The following is a 16,281-nucleotide window of genomic DNA, read 5'->3' as shown; positions in this document are numbered from 1 at the left end:
GTTAATGAATTTTTAGTTGAAAACCTGCCCAAAAAGAAAACGCTGGGTCCAGAGTGAACTCTAGAGCACTGGTGAATATACCTCCAAACATTTAAGGAAGAAATAATCCAAATTATATACAACTCAGAAACTGGAGGATAGAATACTTTCTCTTATTCTACGAGGTCAGCATTACCTTGAAATACCACTGGACAGAGACTACAGATCATATCCCTCATGATCACGGACACAAGAAGTCTAAAGAAAAGTTTAGAATCCATAGATATATTTAAAAATAATATTATGACCACATTGGCTTTATCCCAAGAATACAAGCTTATTTTATCATTTGAAAATCCAAGCAGTGCAGTTTACTCTTTTAACATACTAAAAAAGAAAAACCAAGTGATCATCTCAGTGGATGCAGAAATAGTATTAAAAACAATCCATTTTAATCCATTAAAAACAATTCATTTCTAATTCCCAAAAATTCCCAGCAGACTAGGAATAGATAAGAACTTCCTCAGTCTGATAAAGGGCATCTAACAACAACAACAACAAAGCCTTATAACAAATAACATACTTAATGCTGAAAGGCTGAATTGTTGTTACCTAGTACCAGTTACAAGACAAGGACACCCACTCTCATCAGTATTGTTCTTAAGGTTCTAGCCAGTGCACTAAGGCAAGAAGAGGAAATAAAAGGCACGAAAATATTGGCTAGGAAAAAGTAACTATTTGTAGACGACATGATTATCTATGAAGAAAATCCAATGTAATATACAAAATAGCTACTAGAACTAACTAGTGAGGTTAGATGGTTAGAAAGATTACAGGATACAAGATCAATTTACAAAATCAGTTGTATTTCTATATATACTAATATAATTCAGAAATTGAAGTTTAAAAAAAACATAAAGCATCATAAAATAAGAAATTCTTAGGAATAAATATGACAAAAATGTGAAAGACCTGTATGATGACTGCTTTAAAACATTGTTGAGAGAAATTAAAGACCTACCTAATGGAGTGGTATTCCTTGTCTGTTGATTAGAAAACTCAGTATTAAGATGCTGGTCCTCTCCAAGTTGATCCATATAGATTCAATATATTCCCAAATAAAATCTTTACAGACTTTTAATTTTTTGGTAGAAGTTCACAGATTGATACAATTGATACAGAAATGCAAAGGCATAGAATAGCCAAAACAGCTTTGAAGAAAGAAACTTGGAGGTCTGATTTCAAATTACAGTAATCAAGACAGTGTAGTGTTGGCATTATGGATAGATTAGTGGAATAGAATAGAGCATCTAAAACTTGACCCACATGTGTATGGACCACTAATTTGCAACAAAAGTGCAAAGGCAAGTCAGTGGTGAAAGGATTACCCTTTAGACAAACGGTCCTCGAGCAATTGGATATCCAGCTACAAAAAATGAACTTTGATTCATACCTTGCTCCATATACAAAAATTAACTCAAATCACAGATCTAAATGCACAACCTAAAACTGTGAAACTTAACAGAAGAGAACAGTAGAAGAAAATCCTTGGAGCTTTGCATTAAGCAAAGATGTCTTAGGTAAGACATCAAATCAAGATCTGAAAAAGAACGAGTTAGATGTTATCAAAATTTAAAACTTGTACTCTTTGAAATAGTATGAAGAGAATGAGAAGACAAGTCACACTCAGAGTATATATTTGCAAATCATGTATCTGATCAAGGACATGACCTGCAGAATATTTAGAGAACTCTCAAAAGTCAGTACAGTTATTTCCCACTTTTCAGAAGTTCACTTTATGCCACTTTGCTTTTGTGAAAGACCTCTGTTAGTAACTGTTTTCACTAACCAGAAGAAATCCAATGAGGATTTTTGGTTTTACAAAAAAAAAAAAGTGAAAAGTGAAAAACATTCAAGTGTTTGTTTTGCAGTAGCCATTTATAGGGGTATCTCACACCTTGAGCAGAGAGAATGACTCTACCAAATTCCTTTCCTGGACACTCACTACACTCAGCATCTCAGAATCAAGCTGTCGGAGCTTTGAACTGTATCTGTAAGCATCTGTGGTTTATCTTGATTTTGTGCACATGTTAGCAAGACTGCTGCTTTGCTTTATGCCATTTCAGTCTCCAAAATGTTTCATAAGAATACTTTCAGATAGCAGTGGAAACCTGTGATTAAAAAGCAACCCAATATCAAAATGGGCAGAGTACTTCACCAGTGAAGACATATAGATGGCAAATAAGGACATGAAAATATGAGCAACATAATTAGTCATTAAGAAAATGGCAAGCTAAAACCACAATGAAATACCATTGCACACCTGTTACTATGGCTAAAATTGAAGGCTGGAGTGTTTGCAAGGTTTTGGAGGAACTAGCTCTCTTACACTGTTGATGGGAATGCAGTATGGTACATTCACTTCAGAAAACAGTTTGGCAGTTTCTTAAAAGTTAAATTGTATATTCTGCATCCAGTCATTTTGCTCCTAGGTAAATGAAAGCATATGTCCTTACCAGTACTTGTACATAAATGTTCATAGCAGCCTTACTTTTAGTAGTTAAACCTGGAAATAATCCAAATGTCCGTCAACAGGTAAATGGATGAACTGCTGCAGTCATACAATTCAACAGTGAGAAGGGGTGAACTGTTGATACACGCTTACGTCATGGATGAATCGCAGAAGCATTATCCTGTGTGAAAGAAGCTAGGCAAAAAAGTGTAGTTTGAATCTTTCCATTTATGTAAAATTCTAGAAAATGCAGGCTAATGTTAGTGACAGAAAGCAGATTAATGGTTATTTGGGGATAGTAGGGGTGGTGGTGGGGAGGACTGGGAGGAAAGGATTAGAGCTGTTAAAAATCTGTTGCAAGTGATGGATGTGTTCATTATCTTGATTGTGGCAATGGTTTCAGAGGTGTACACATGTCAGAACTTAACCAAATTGAAACAGTTTTTTGTATGTAGGCCATACTACAATAAAAATAAATAAATACTGTGTTTGCTGCCTGACCACCACGGCTAACACATCTAAGACTGGTTCCTAAATTTGCTGGATCTTAAGACCCAGCTGGGACTCTTGTTTAAATAATGGAGTTCTGGGCCTCAGAATTATTTGGGACTCAGGAGTTTATACTTTTAACAAACTCCGCAGATGATTCTTCTTGTTACTCAAGTTTGGAAAACACTTGCCCAGATTAAATTAATTGCACTTTGGTCATCTGAACCCATTTCCATATGCGAGAAAGGGCTGTTAGGTTTCTAGGATGAACAGAAAGGCCTAGCCGTGGAACACTTGATGCTTTTACTGTGGTCAAATGAGATCATTTAGAATTGGGCAGAATTTTTTTTCTCATCATATATAATATATTGAGGTCAGCTTTGCATTATAAATTCCCGAAGTAACAGAATGGAAATCTCTGAATACCCCCAACATTATTGACTGTTACATTTAAGAGTGAAAACTCGGGGGTGGTGAAACATCCTGACCTTCTTATTGCCCTCTTTCAAACAACGTCAAATGAGAGGAAATTATAGGTCTGTCTGAATTTTAAATGGTTCAGTTATCAGAAGACTTTGGAGGACAAGTTTTCCACAAATCATCCTTGTGTTGTTTGGTTTTGATTTTTTTTTTATAAGGGTTGGTGAGCCAACATGTAATTAATCACTTTTTTTGTTTGCTTCTAAGGAAGTGAAACTGCAGTGTTCCCTTAGGCGTATTCTTTTTTTGGTGTATTACTGCTGCAGTATTTAATACGAGAACCTGAGGTGGGTGCCTAGTGATAATGTGGACAGAACAATGTGAAAGAAGTAATTTTTTAAAGTCAGCTTATGTATGTTATACTGGTATGGTACCTGTATACACTCCGGGTCTCAGTTACCACCAGCATTGCTGTGAAAGTCCCTGACAGTAGAGGTTGTTAGAACATCCCTTGTCAGTAGATGGGGTTGTTGATCAAGTGGCAGTATCCTCCTGTTACCGGTTCTCATTGTTTCTTCCTCTGGAATCTGGTTTGGATTGATTATGCCTCCCCCCTGCTGCTGACACTATCAGTGAGTAAGAACAGACCTATCTCATCTTGTGAAGGAAGGGTGGGAACACCCTTCCACCCAGTTCACTTCTTTGGGCTCTCTTCCATCTGTGTAGTGAACTACCTTCCCTATGGAATTGGACAATATTTTAAAAACTAAACATTGCATTTAGTAATCACTGTCATCATTAAAAGTTCATATAAATTAAAGCTTAAAGGTAGACAAATTACCTGGATGTAAGCATGGACCTTCCTTTACCTCTTATTAATTTGAAATCATTTTTCCATTTTTAAGCAGAATAGAACATTTCCCTTAAACCTATTGGTTTATTCCAATAGGCTCTGTTTCTATGGGGACTTAAAAACTATACATCTGTCTCTGTCTGATTTTTGTCTCTTTCTCCCAAAGCACAGACCTCAAGGGTGGGCATTGCTCTATCAAATGATCACTATTAATGAAAAAGATACTAAGTTCCTAAAGGCTAAACTCTTTGGTCTTAGTATTAAGGATAATGCTGGCTTCAAAATGAATTGAGAAGTGTTCCCTCCTCTGTTTTTTCTGGAGTTTGTGTAGGATTGTACTGTGGTTTGAATTTTGTTCCCCCCAAAGATAGGTTGAAATCCAGAGCCCCATACCTCAAAATGTGACTTTATTTGGAAACAGGGTCATGGCAGGTATAATGTTAAGATGAAGTCATAATCAATTAAGGTAGACCTTAATCCAGTATGACTAATACCATTATAAAAAGAGACACTGGCATGCAAGGGGAGGATGTTGTGTGCACACAGGTGGAGATTGAAGTGCTGCAGCTGCAAATCAAGGAACAGCAAGGATTGCTGGCATTCAGACCACCCAAAGCTATCGAGGGGCAAGGAAGGATTCTCCCCTGCAGGTTTCAGAGGGAGCATAGCCCCGCTGACACCTTGATTTGGGGGTTCTAGCCTCCAGAGCTGTGAGGCAGATACCACTGTTTAAGTCACCCAGTTTGTGGTACTTCGTTCTGGCAGCTCTAGGAAGCTCATCCAGATTTGTATTATTTTTTTCCTTTCAAGGTTGATAGAATTCACCCATTGTAACTGTTTGGATGCTGAGTTTTCTTTGTGGGAAGATTTTTGATTATGAACTCAGTTTGTTTAGGGATAACTTGGTTTGTTTGTTTGTTTATTTTATTGGAGGTACTGGGAATTGAACCCAGGACCTCACGCATGCTGGGCAGGCGCTCTGTCACTGAGCTATACCCTCCTCCCGAACTCAGTTTCTTTAAAAGATAGTGGGCTGTATAGATTTTCTGTTCCTTTGTGTATTTTGGTAATATGTGTATTTCAAGAAATTTGGTCGTTTCATCAAAGATATTGAATTTATTGGCATAAAGTTGAGTTCAAAATATTTTTTGATGTCTAGAGGATCTGTAAAAATGTTTCCTCTTTTATTCCTCATACTGGTTATTTGTGTCTTTTTATTTTCTTTAATCCATCTAGCTTAGTGTTTCTCAACTGGGGGCAATTTTGCCTGCCCCCACCCCCCACCCTGGGGTGACATTTGACAATATCTGGGGGCATTTTCAGTTATCACAACTGGGGGCATCTAGCAAATAGAGGCCAGGGATCCTGCCATGCACAAGACAGCCTCTCGCAACAGAGTTATCCAGCCCACAATGTCAGTAGTGCTGAAGTTGGGAAACCTGTTCTAGGGTTTACAATGTAGACCTTCTACTTTTAAATAATATATCACCTCGTGTTTCATACAAGCAGCTTCCAGTGCTGTATTTCCATTCACCCCCTTCCTTTATGCTGTTTATGGGCATATATTTTACTTCCATATATATTATAAACCCCACAATACATTGTTACTGGTTTTGCTTTAAATAATCTATTAAGAAAATGAGGAAAAAATATGTAGTTGTTATTCATATGTTTTCAGCACTCTTCATTCTTTGTGCAGATCCAAATTCCCAGTGACATCCTCTCAGCTTTTGTTTCTCTGAAAAACTATATTTTGCCTTAATTTTTCAAGTGTATTTTAGCTTAGTATAGAATTCTTCATTGATAGTTTTAAAGATGTTGTAAAAGATACTCATTCCATTGTTTTCTTATTTGCATAGATTATAATAAATAAAGCTGTTGTTCACTGATATAAGGCTTTAAAAATCTGTATACTTTAGATAGTATTTCTGTATTTCGTTATTATTAAAAATAATAACTTAAAATTTAATGCATTGTGCTTAGATTTTATAAACAGACTTTGTTCTTGTGTATTTTTCCTCTTTTTTCCCTTAAAATTTTTTTTTATTTTTCCCCCCTTCATCTTTTATAATAAAAAGTGGTTTTTTGGGCAAGTTACTTTTCTGAGCCTCAGTTTCCTCACCTGTAAAATTGAGCTGCCAATGATTCTCGTAGGTTTTTTTGTGAAAGTTAAATGAGACATCCGTATGATGTCTAGAACTTAAAAGGATTCATAAACACGATAGCATGTACACAGGTATCTTCCTCCTTATCCACCTTCAGCTCCTCTGACCTCAGGGTTCACGCTTGTCAGCAGAGCAGCGGAAGTCTCCAGTCTGAGTCCTTCCTGGCCACATGGCAGCAGCTCTTTGTAGACGCATTGCCTGCTGTCCACACACTCCCCAGAAGCCGCAGCCAAAAGGAGGAGCCCTGGTTGGACCATGAAGGAGCACTGTTGACACTGCTTATGATTTCTGCCCCTACTAGTAGTTTTACATGTTGATTTTAATAAATCTGATCTTTTGCTCAAGCGAGGTTGGAAGATACTCTTTCAGGACACTCTCATCTGTTAATTTAAATTATTTGAATATAGTAAAAATCTATGTTGTCTTTTACATAATTTGCATATTTCACTTATTCAAGATGCTCTTCCCTTTAACTAGGCTAAAGTTATATTCATTTTTCACTTCTCAAAATACAGACTAGCTACACTATTTAAAGCAACACATTTTCATATTATGAAAATTGTAGACGTAATTAACACTTTTGGTTAGTGGGGCTTGTAATCAGCAGTAAAACAATTCTTTCCAATGGCTCTAATTACCTGAGAACATACAATAAAGACATTTACATTAAAGGACGCATTCATTAAAATGTTCTTTTCTGTCCAAGCAAGAGACTAACTAGGTATGGTAGACTTCTTTTTGTAAATGATATTTTGCTTTCTTTAAGAGTTGGTTGATCTGCTATTTTGGGTGCATGACGACTGTTTTAATTGTCCCCTCATGGTGACACTGCTCTTCTTCTCAGTGGGCCTTTGGAGTGACACTGTGGGAGCTCATGACTCTAGGCCAAACGCCCTACGTGGACATCGACCCATTTGAGATGGCCGCGTACCTGAAAGATGGTTACCGAATAGCCCAGCCGATAAACTGTCCTGATGAACTGTAAGTTTTTCTGAGCTTGAAGACATGGGTTTCATTCCACTTGCAGTGTTGGGATAAAAGAAGGGATGTCCACACTCATGCAGAGACTTTCCTTTTGAGAATAATGCCTCTTTGGACTTGAGTTAGACCCTAGTAGAGAACCGCAAAGGCGTCCAGACTCATTCGCCCTTAACGCACTTGACACTAGGACTTTTTGCGTCTCGTATTTATAGGGATTAATCTAATCCAAGAAACTAACGTACACGGTGAGGAAACACTGAATGCTCTGTCGGTTATTCTTTTTAGAGTGAGGACTTGACTTTTACTTAAACAGCCTTCAGAACATCCTTAGTTACAAAGAGCCTTTCTTGTTGCCATCTTACCTTGCCAGCTGTTGTCAGTTGATAGACGTTTAAGGAAGATGTTCTGGCTGGTGAGTGAGGTAGTTCTGTTCCCTGCTTCTATCACATAGCTGGTCTTCCCATATAATGGTATTGGAGTGGGTAGGAGGCTGTTTAAGGGTGATTGAGTGCACAGATGAATGTGGCCTCAGTTCCAGAATCCCCTGAAATTTTTTATACCATAGTGAGGTGGCAGCTTTTACACTGATTTCACTGTAGATCCAAGGTTCTTACAGCTTAAACTTCCTCTTCCTCCAAATTCTTTCTCTCAGAACTTAAATACTTTGACCCTTGAACAATGAGAGTTTGAACTGTGTGGGTCCACTTATATGTTGATTTCTTCCAGTGGTAAATACTATAGTACTAACACAGCCCACAGCTGGTTGAAACTGCAGATGTGTAGGAACTGGGGGTACAGAGGGCTGACTGTAAGTTATAGGCAGATCTTGGGCACCCTGACCCCCGTGTCAACTGTGCAGGATAACACAGGTTATTATTTTGACTGTGTTTTAGGTAGTTACATAAAATCTCTATTTGCTGATATATTTTGACATGTTCTCATGAAGAATTGAAGTTTACACATAAAATCCAGATAACTCATTTTAAGCTTCTTTTCATTTTAGAGCTGCCAGTAGATGGTAATACTTAGTATGTCATCCTCTCCACACCCACATTTAGACAGAAAACATAACTAGTGTCAAATTGATCAAAAGTAAGAAGTGCTGTATCAGTACTAGCCAAATGTTCCGTTTTTGTCACTGCAGATTTGCTGTGATGGCTTGTTGCTGGGCCTTAGATCCGGAGGAGAGGCCCAAGTTCCAGCAGCTGGTGCAGTGTCTCACAGAGTTCCACGCGGCCCTGGGGGCCTATGTCTGACTGTCTCTCGCAGTCCCACAGCATCAGGAGAAAGGTGCCTGTCGGGGCTCACTTGGAGCCAGTCACGGATGCTTCGTACATCACACAGCGCCAGCAGAAGCACATTTGTCTTCCAGAACACCGTGCCTTAGGAATGCTTTAGAATCTGAACTTTTTAATACAGACTTAATAATGTGGAATATTTTCTAGGTATCACTTTTATTAGGTTGAACTGAAAAGGGTTTTGTAAATTTTTTGGCCAAAAATGTTTTTTAAGCATACTTAACTTTGGACTAGGGGTACATTCTTACAAAATAAATAAACAGTTTTTAAAATTGTTTAAATACAGATATCTGGAATAGCTATCTTAGTGCCAACTGCTTTTTATTTTTTGACTTCATCAAGGTAATGTAGGTGATTCACCTTTAAAGTTTTGTTGTGGTTTTTTTTTTTTTTTTAATATTTATCACTAGTCTTGGGAATGGTTTGTCTTCAAGATGCAGCTTTTTCTTAGGAAAAGAAAAACAGAAAAAGAGGTTGGTTTGTCTTGTACAGGAAAAGGCAATATTAGAGGAAGAAAACTTAAAGAAAATCTAGAGGAAAAAATACTTATTAGAAACAGAAACTGCCCTTTTATGGGAAATTGTTTCTTTTTTATTTTTTTTAATGAAAAGGAGTTCTGCTTTTTTATTTTGGGAGAAGTAGGAACTGAGTTCACTGAAACATCTTAAATTTGGCAGAAATTAGCGGTTCTGTGAGCCAGAAGTGGATTTGAGGCAGATCAGTAGTAAACAGTGGTGATTTTATTTATTTTTACTCTCTGGAAAAGGAGATAACACAATTGCAGAAACTGAAATCACGTTTCTAAGGTTAAGAATCCCATTTATTGCACCTAGAACAGTGCTATGCACAGAATGGGTGCTTGAGTTGTTGTGGGGAAAAAATGTAAACTGGTACATTTCGTGCTTATCTTCAAGGCTGGCTTAAGTATAAATTTGTTTTTTTTAAACACTTGAAAATTAAAGAATTTGTTTTATATTATGACAGTATTGAAAATATTGTTCATAATGAATGATTGGTTGTGTCTGGTAAGTCTTTGAACATGCAACAGCTAGATGTCCCTGTTCCATTTCATGGGTGTCTCGCTCAGGCTCCCAATCCCTAACACGAATAATATAGCTGACTCTGCTCAGTCTCCAGGTTCTAATAAAAAGTTGAGATTATTATTACCAGAAAGTATTACAACACTGAAACTTTCTCCAGAGCCGTTAAATTCAGGGAATGTATGTATCTATGCTTGTTCTAGTTGACCTAAGGCAGAGTTGAGTGGGCCTCTTAAATAGCTAGGCCTGATGGTGCTTGCCTCTGCTCCCATCCTCACAGGGACGTAGGACAGAATACACAGCAGTAGAAGGCTCTTGCTGTTCTTAAAAGAGCTTTATGAATCAGCAGCCCATCTGGGAAAATAGCCCACACAGTATGTGCTCTGCCCCAAGCAGACCAAGAGCATGATTTTTTTGTGTGCCGTTTGTTAACACTGGTTCTTTGGTTTTATGAAATACTCAGCTCTGTGAAGGGCCAGCTTTTTTTAAAGTTCTTTGAACTATCTGTAAGTTAGATGTTTTTGTTCACAACCTGCAATCTTCGAAGGCATTTAATCAACAAGTATTGATTTAGCATCTATTATGTACTAGGCACATGGAGTGAGCGGTTCAACTCTAGCATCCCTTCCAACGTTCATTGCATTTTTTAATGGTGTGTAGGTTTGTGCATTGTTTAGAAATAATAGTTCTGTACACAAGATCAGTTCAGAGAAAACAGCACTGTCATCGACTTTTGTCCCAAATTAGCAGGTAGTGAGAGGTGCTCTCAGTTTGCCTGGATGTGTGGTGCCTTCAACCATATCTCTTTGTTAGTAAGGCATTTTATTTTATGGTTTAAGACTCCACAGATTTTTCTCGTTGAACTACTTGGGGTCATTGACTTCGATGAAAAGAGCATGATTTCCATGGTTATAAGATTTCCATGGCAGGTCTTATTCCAGTGGTTTGTGAATATCACTGGACAGATTTTGTAGAAGATGTAATTTTTATAGGAAAGAAGCAAATTGACAAAGCACTGATGTGTTATAAGTTGGCTCTAGTAACCAGGAACTGTATTATAGTTTGTCCTTTCCTGTAACACCCCCACTGTAGGAAAATTGTATTTATAGAAGCATGGAGGATTGGGTTATTCTTTCAGTATATATTTATTGATTGTCTACTGTATGTCTGCCTCTCAAGATACGAGGGAACAAGACAGATGATGTTCCTCCCTTTCTAGGCCTTACATTCTAGTTAAAAGAGGCAGATAAAGAATGTAAGTAAGATTTTGGTAAGTGCTATTTTAAACAAATATAGATGGTATCACAGAAAATAACTTTGGATGTAATATTTAGTCAGGCTTCTTTGAGCAGGTGGCATTTGAGCTGAGATCTGAATGACACAAAGCCAGCTAAGAGAAGATCCAGGCAAGAGAGACATGATTGCAGAAGCTGTAAAGCAGGAACAAGCTGGCCTCCCTTCCTGTCCATCCTCCAGCCGCTGCTGCTGGAACAAGGGAACAGAAGCCATTGTGGCTGGAATGTAGTCAGAGAAGAGTCTGAGAGACACAGAAACAGACGGGGGCATTGTAGGCCATGGGGCACATTTACATTTATTCTAGACACAATGGAATTTCATTCGAGGATTTGGATTTTTTAAATAAGGGGGTAACATGATCTAATTTGTCATTTTAAAGAGATCAGATTGTAGGGAGGCGAGAGTGGAAGTAATGAGACTATAAGAAACTATTGCATAGTTTAAGGAAGGAAAAATAGTGGTTTTGGACCAATTCAGGTAGTACAAGAGATTGGAAGGGGCAGATTGGACCTGGATCCATTGGATGTGGGGTTGGGGGTGGGTGGAGAAGGAAAGAGAGTGATCAGGAGTGACTAGTTGATTTGGAGCTTGAACATCTGGCTGTGTAGCCACACTGTATACAGAGATGGAAAATCTCTAGGAGGAACAGAAGTTTGCTTTGGCAGCGGAAATCAGTAATTTGTTGTAAGCCATGTTTGAGACGCCAATTGGTCAGCCTCTAAGTGGGGATTTTGAGTAGATAGATGAGAATCTGCAGCTTAGGGAAGTGGTCTCATTGAACATGTGAGTGTTGGAGTATAACATATAAACCATATTTAAAGCCACAGTATTGGGTGAACTTGCTTCAGGAGAGAGTATAGATGGAAAAGAGGTCCTGGGCTTGAGTCCTGAGCACTCCAGCTTTTAATGGTCTAGTGAAGGAAGAAGAAATAACAACAACAGCAGAAGACTGAGAAGAAGACACAGTGTTTGGAAAAAGCAACAACAAAAAAGGAAAATGAGGTGTCATGGAAGCCCAGGGAAGAAAGTATTTCAAAGTGGAGGAAGAATCCTGTGTGGGACTTGGCTAATTAAGAAGCCGCAGGGACTGGAGCACGTTGCAGTGCAGATACTGGGTGGGGAAGTGGAGACCCTGCTGCAGTCAGGGCTGTTGAACGTTTTGCTGTGAAGGGAAACGGAGCAGTAACTCGGGGAGGGGAAAGAAGTATTGGGGGAGGGGGAACAGGCGGCACAGGGCATGTGTGTTTTCCTGGTGGAAATACGGTACCAGGAAGTGTTTCACTGGTGATAGGAATGATTGAGCAGAGGGAGAAAAATCCCCTTTGGGTGTGGAACAATCTTAGTTCTTGTCATTTGGTCTACAAGCATGGAAGCTGCTCCGCAGTCTCTCTTGTTGTGGTAAACGTTATTTCTTTTATATTGGAAGAAAATGCGAGGGTAAAGGGAGGTGATGCATGGAACTTTACACATTCCCATTATATGAAAACCTGCCTCTGTTGAGTTCACTTCCTGAGGACTTCAGACCCGCCACGGCCTCGCTCATCATCATCTTTTGCCCCATTGCCCTGCAGTTTCCTTGGTCCTTACCCCACCTACCCAGCCTCTGTAATACTTCCTAAAACTGAGTTGCCCAGGAGGCTCCCCCAGCACCTCACTCTGCTCCTCCAGTCTCCATAGTTGCTTTTCAGCCTCGTTCCCTGGGTTTGCACTCTTCACAACTGCTGAGATGGTGGCTTATTTTTACCACTTGGCTGTGTGCATCCCTTGAGGATAGGAACTTGTGTTTCGCTCAGATCTAAATCTTATTTGCTGAATTAGTGCTGACACATGATAGGGTTGAATATTTAATGAATTGGTAAGTAAAAATACATAAATTTGCACATGAGAGCAATTAGGCTTTTTAAAAAATGCCAACTCCATAAAGCATTATCTCCTATTTAAAATACTGAGATATTTATGTTCAAATTTGAAGAGTTGAAGTTTTATGCAATGTGTTACCAATAAGCATGAAATAAAAAGACAGATTGGTAGATAAGACCATATTCCACCCCATCCCACTGGCTTAAGCACCCCCCATCCACACCTTCCCAGCCACCATTTTAACTCTTTGATCGTAGGAACAATTAGCCCAATTGCAAATTCTGTTTCATATTTCTGTAAGGTCAACTTCAGAGTTATCCATGAAAATAATTACCCCATGTTCATTGACTTGTGTGGCAGACTTTTCCAGGTCCCCCATGCCCTTCACCCCCGTACCATACAGTTAAAGGAAGTGATATAATTTATGGGGCTAGAAAAGAAAAATGTAAACAGTTGCTTGTCAAGTTAAAATTTCTGTTTCCACATTTATTTTTGTCCTTAATATTTCAGAATATTACTGAACTTCATTCTCTGGGATACATGAACATCCTGCATAAAAGTACGTACATTTTCTGTATGAATAGACTGGAAGTGGGCCTTTGTCAGGGTTAAGGTTAATCAGGCCTAGAGGGCTTAACCCTAAAGGAACAATTGTTAAAAACTCATTAAAAAAAAAAAAAGAAATAGGAATTGATGATACTTGAAATTATTCCTCTTTGAGCAAATAATATCATGCCATTTGCTCATAATTGATATGTCAGTATTTTAAACTAAAGCATTTTTTAGTGATTTGTTTTTAGAGAGGTGTAAGAGCTCCCTTGGGAATATACAAAAATTGGGGAAAACATACATAGTTTGACAATAAAGTAATTACTTACCCTTTAAAAAAGAAATTAAGGCTGACTCCGTGGTGTCTTATACTACGTTTGTAATCAACTTTTTTGCATCTTTCTGAGTCTTTTTCCGTTTGCCTTCTTGGCTCCAAGAATGAGCACAGGCTGATATTAGATAGGCGTGTGCCATTAGGGATTGCATTTGGCTGCAAGTTACAGAAATACAGCTATAATCACTTAACGAGACACAGTTTTATTTTTCTCCCATAACAAATCCAGAGAGAGACAAATCAGGGCTGGTGCAGTGATCCCAGGACACCATCCGTTACCCATGACCTCCATTTTTGCTGCTCTCTCGTCTCTAACATGCTTTTGTTCTGAGACCCCACCAAGGCCTAGATTTTTACAAGGTAGGAAGATGAGAGAAGGATGAAAGGCAAAAGGCATGAGTCTGCTGGCTTTTTGTTTGTTTTTTTAATGAGGAAACAACTTTTCCACAGTATACTTCCACCAGCATCTGACTGGCCAAAAATACAGCACGTGGGTACCTCTGCAGTCAGGCATCTTGGGAGATGAGGTTTGTTGGATTTCTTTCAACAGCTTTATTCACACATCACCCGTTCAAACTTTACAGCTCAGTGATTTTCAAATTCATCGGGTTGTTCAGCCATCACCACAACTGAATTCATTTTTACTATCATCACAAAAAGAAGCCTCGTACCCATTAGGAGCCATTCCTAATCCCATTGCCAGCCCTGCTCTAGGCAGCCACAAGCCTACTTTCTGTTTCTCTAGATTTGCCTATCCTGGGACTTTCATACAAGTGGAATCATACAGTGCGTGGCCTTCAGCTTCTTTCCCCTAGCGTCACATTGTTGAGGTTCATCTGTGTTGTAGCATGTATCAGTACTTTATTCCTTTTAATTGCCCAGTTTTCCACTGTAATGGATACATACTGTTCATTCACCAGTGTATACACATTCGAGGAAACTTTTTAGTTGAGCACATTCTTACCTTGGATAAAATTGGGCTTCCATTGGTAAGAAAGTAGGGATGGCCATTGGTGGGCAACTAGCAATGTCTGCCCCATGCAGAAATGGGGTAAGGGAGTGGCATCTGGCCTCCTTTCATAGTGTATTTAATGCTCCAGAGTTTTGTCAGTTATGAGAGGAAGCACAGCGATTGTGACATCTTAGCAAATACAGGGAGTGCCGTCAGCTTGCTGCTAGGTGGGTGAGTGCTGCCGTTCCTGGAGGAGAAGGCCTGGCAGGGGTTACTACCTAACACGTTAGCCTCTTAGTCTATGTCCGGAAATCCTTAACTATTCCATCGGGATTGCTGTTCCTTTGGCCTCTGGCCTTACTATTTTCCGCTGGTCCATAATTCTGCCACCACTTTATAGATCTGGCCTTGCAAGGGTATTTATGTTCTCAGTGTTTGCCCTTGGTATCTGCCATCAGATGCCTTTCCTCTGGCTTCATGGTCTGACTACCTAGGACCTCTGGAAGTAAGCTGGAGATTGGCTGGCTGTCTCCATAAAAATTCTTACTTAAAGAGCTTAAACATTTATTTATTCCTTTAATGAAATATCACATGAATTTATTGGGTTATATTTTTTGTGCCTTTATTAAGACTATTTGTATTCATATAAGGCTTGTTAATTTTGGGATTGAAACTGTTTGGTCACAGTACTACTTAATGTACATCTAAAAAAACACCTTCCAGGCTGTCTGTACAACCCAGAGAACAGGACGTTCTGGAGACCCTGGTGGTCTTGAGGAGGACTTGGTCACAGCCCCAGAAAAGCACCAGAGTTCATACTGTGAATGAAGTTCTTCTAACTTGTACCCTGCTCAGGCCAGAATGGGCTTGACACGGCCGTAATCTCTCTGTCAGGAAGCGCAGTGTCTTGATAAACCTGTGTTTAAGTTCTGTGTTGGAGTCTCTAGGCAGCAGCCCTCTGGCCTATGTTCTCTGTTTCCCCCTAGGAAGACCCACAGATGACCTAGCTGAGAGGAGGGCAGCTGTATTTGACCTAACAGGCGTTCTTGGTCAGCCAAGCAGACTCTTGTCTCGTGGTAAGTACTCTCTAGAGTCCATCCTGACTCTTCTGGGAAGGCAGGAAGAGGAAGAGACAGGAGGCTGCAGCCAGGTTGCTGGGCTTTGTGGAAACCTGGGGCTGGCTCTGCCCTCAGGGCCTTCCCCTGCCGCCACCGTCCTTGCTGGCCACTTTGGACGTCTTCTGGCTCTTTCGCGTCCCTTTGTTGCCAGCCTCACCGACTGGCTTATGTATCATATGTCCCTCTTAAAGGAGCCTCCTTCCCCTTCCATGGGATACAATATTTCCAGTGCACTTAAATAATAGAATAAGATTTAAAAGTAGATATAAAGATTGCTTCCCCCCCCCCATAACTTCCTTAGCATAGCGTCATATTTTAGAGCAGAAAGAAGGGTAACCTAACTTTTATTTTAGGAAACTAAATTCCGTATCACTTCCCAGACACAAGATACAAAATAGGCTCTTTCTCATGTTGGTGCCTTTTAGAGAGGTGGGT

General features: G+C 39.3%; 1 protein-coding gene across 2 annotated transcripts in view; it reads left to right on the top strand.

The window, feature by feature from the left end:
* Positions 1-9,675, top strand: part of RYK (receptor like tyrosine kinase) — a 95,345-nt gene extending 85,670 nt beyond the window's left edge. For both annotated transcript variants that reach the window (XM_031438244.2, XM_064491315.1), the window contains exons 14-15: positions 7,263-7,399; positions 8,544-9,675. In XM_031438244.2, coding sequence (XP_031294104.2) covers positions 7,263-7,399; positions 8,544-8,655 — 249 coding nt within the window. In that variant the 3' untranslated portion in view covers positions 8,656-9,675. The remainder of the gene's footprint in view (positions 1-7,262; positions 7,400-8,543) is intronic.
* The last annotated feature ends 6,606 nt before the right edge of the window (positions 9,676-16,281 follow it).

This window comes from Camelus dromedarius, chromosome 2 (genome assembly GCF_036321535.1).
Source record: "Camelus dromedarius isolate mCamDro1 chromosome 2, mCamDro1.pat, whole genome shotgun sequence".
Taxonomy (NCBI): domain Eukaryota; kingdom Metazoa; phylum Chordata; class Mammalia; order Artiodactyla; family Camelidae; genus Camelus; species Camelus dromedarius.
This window is presented reverse-complemented; position numbering and strand designations above follow the sequence as displayed.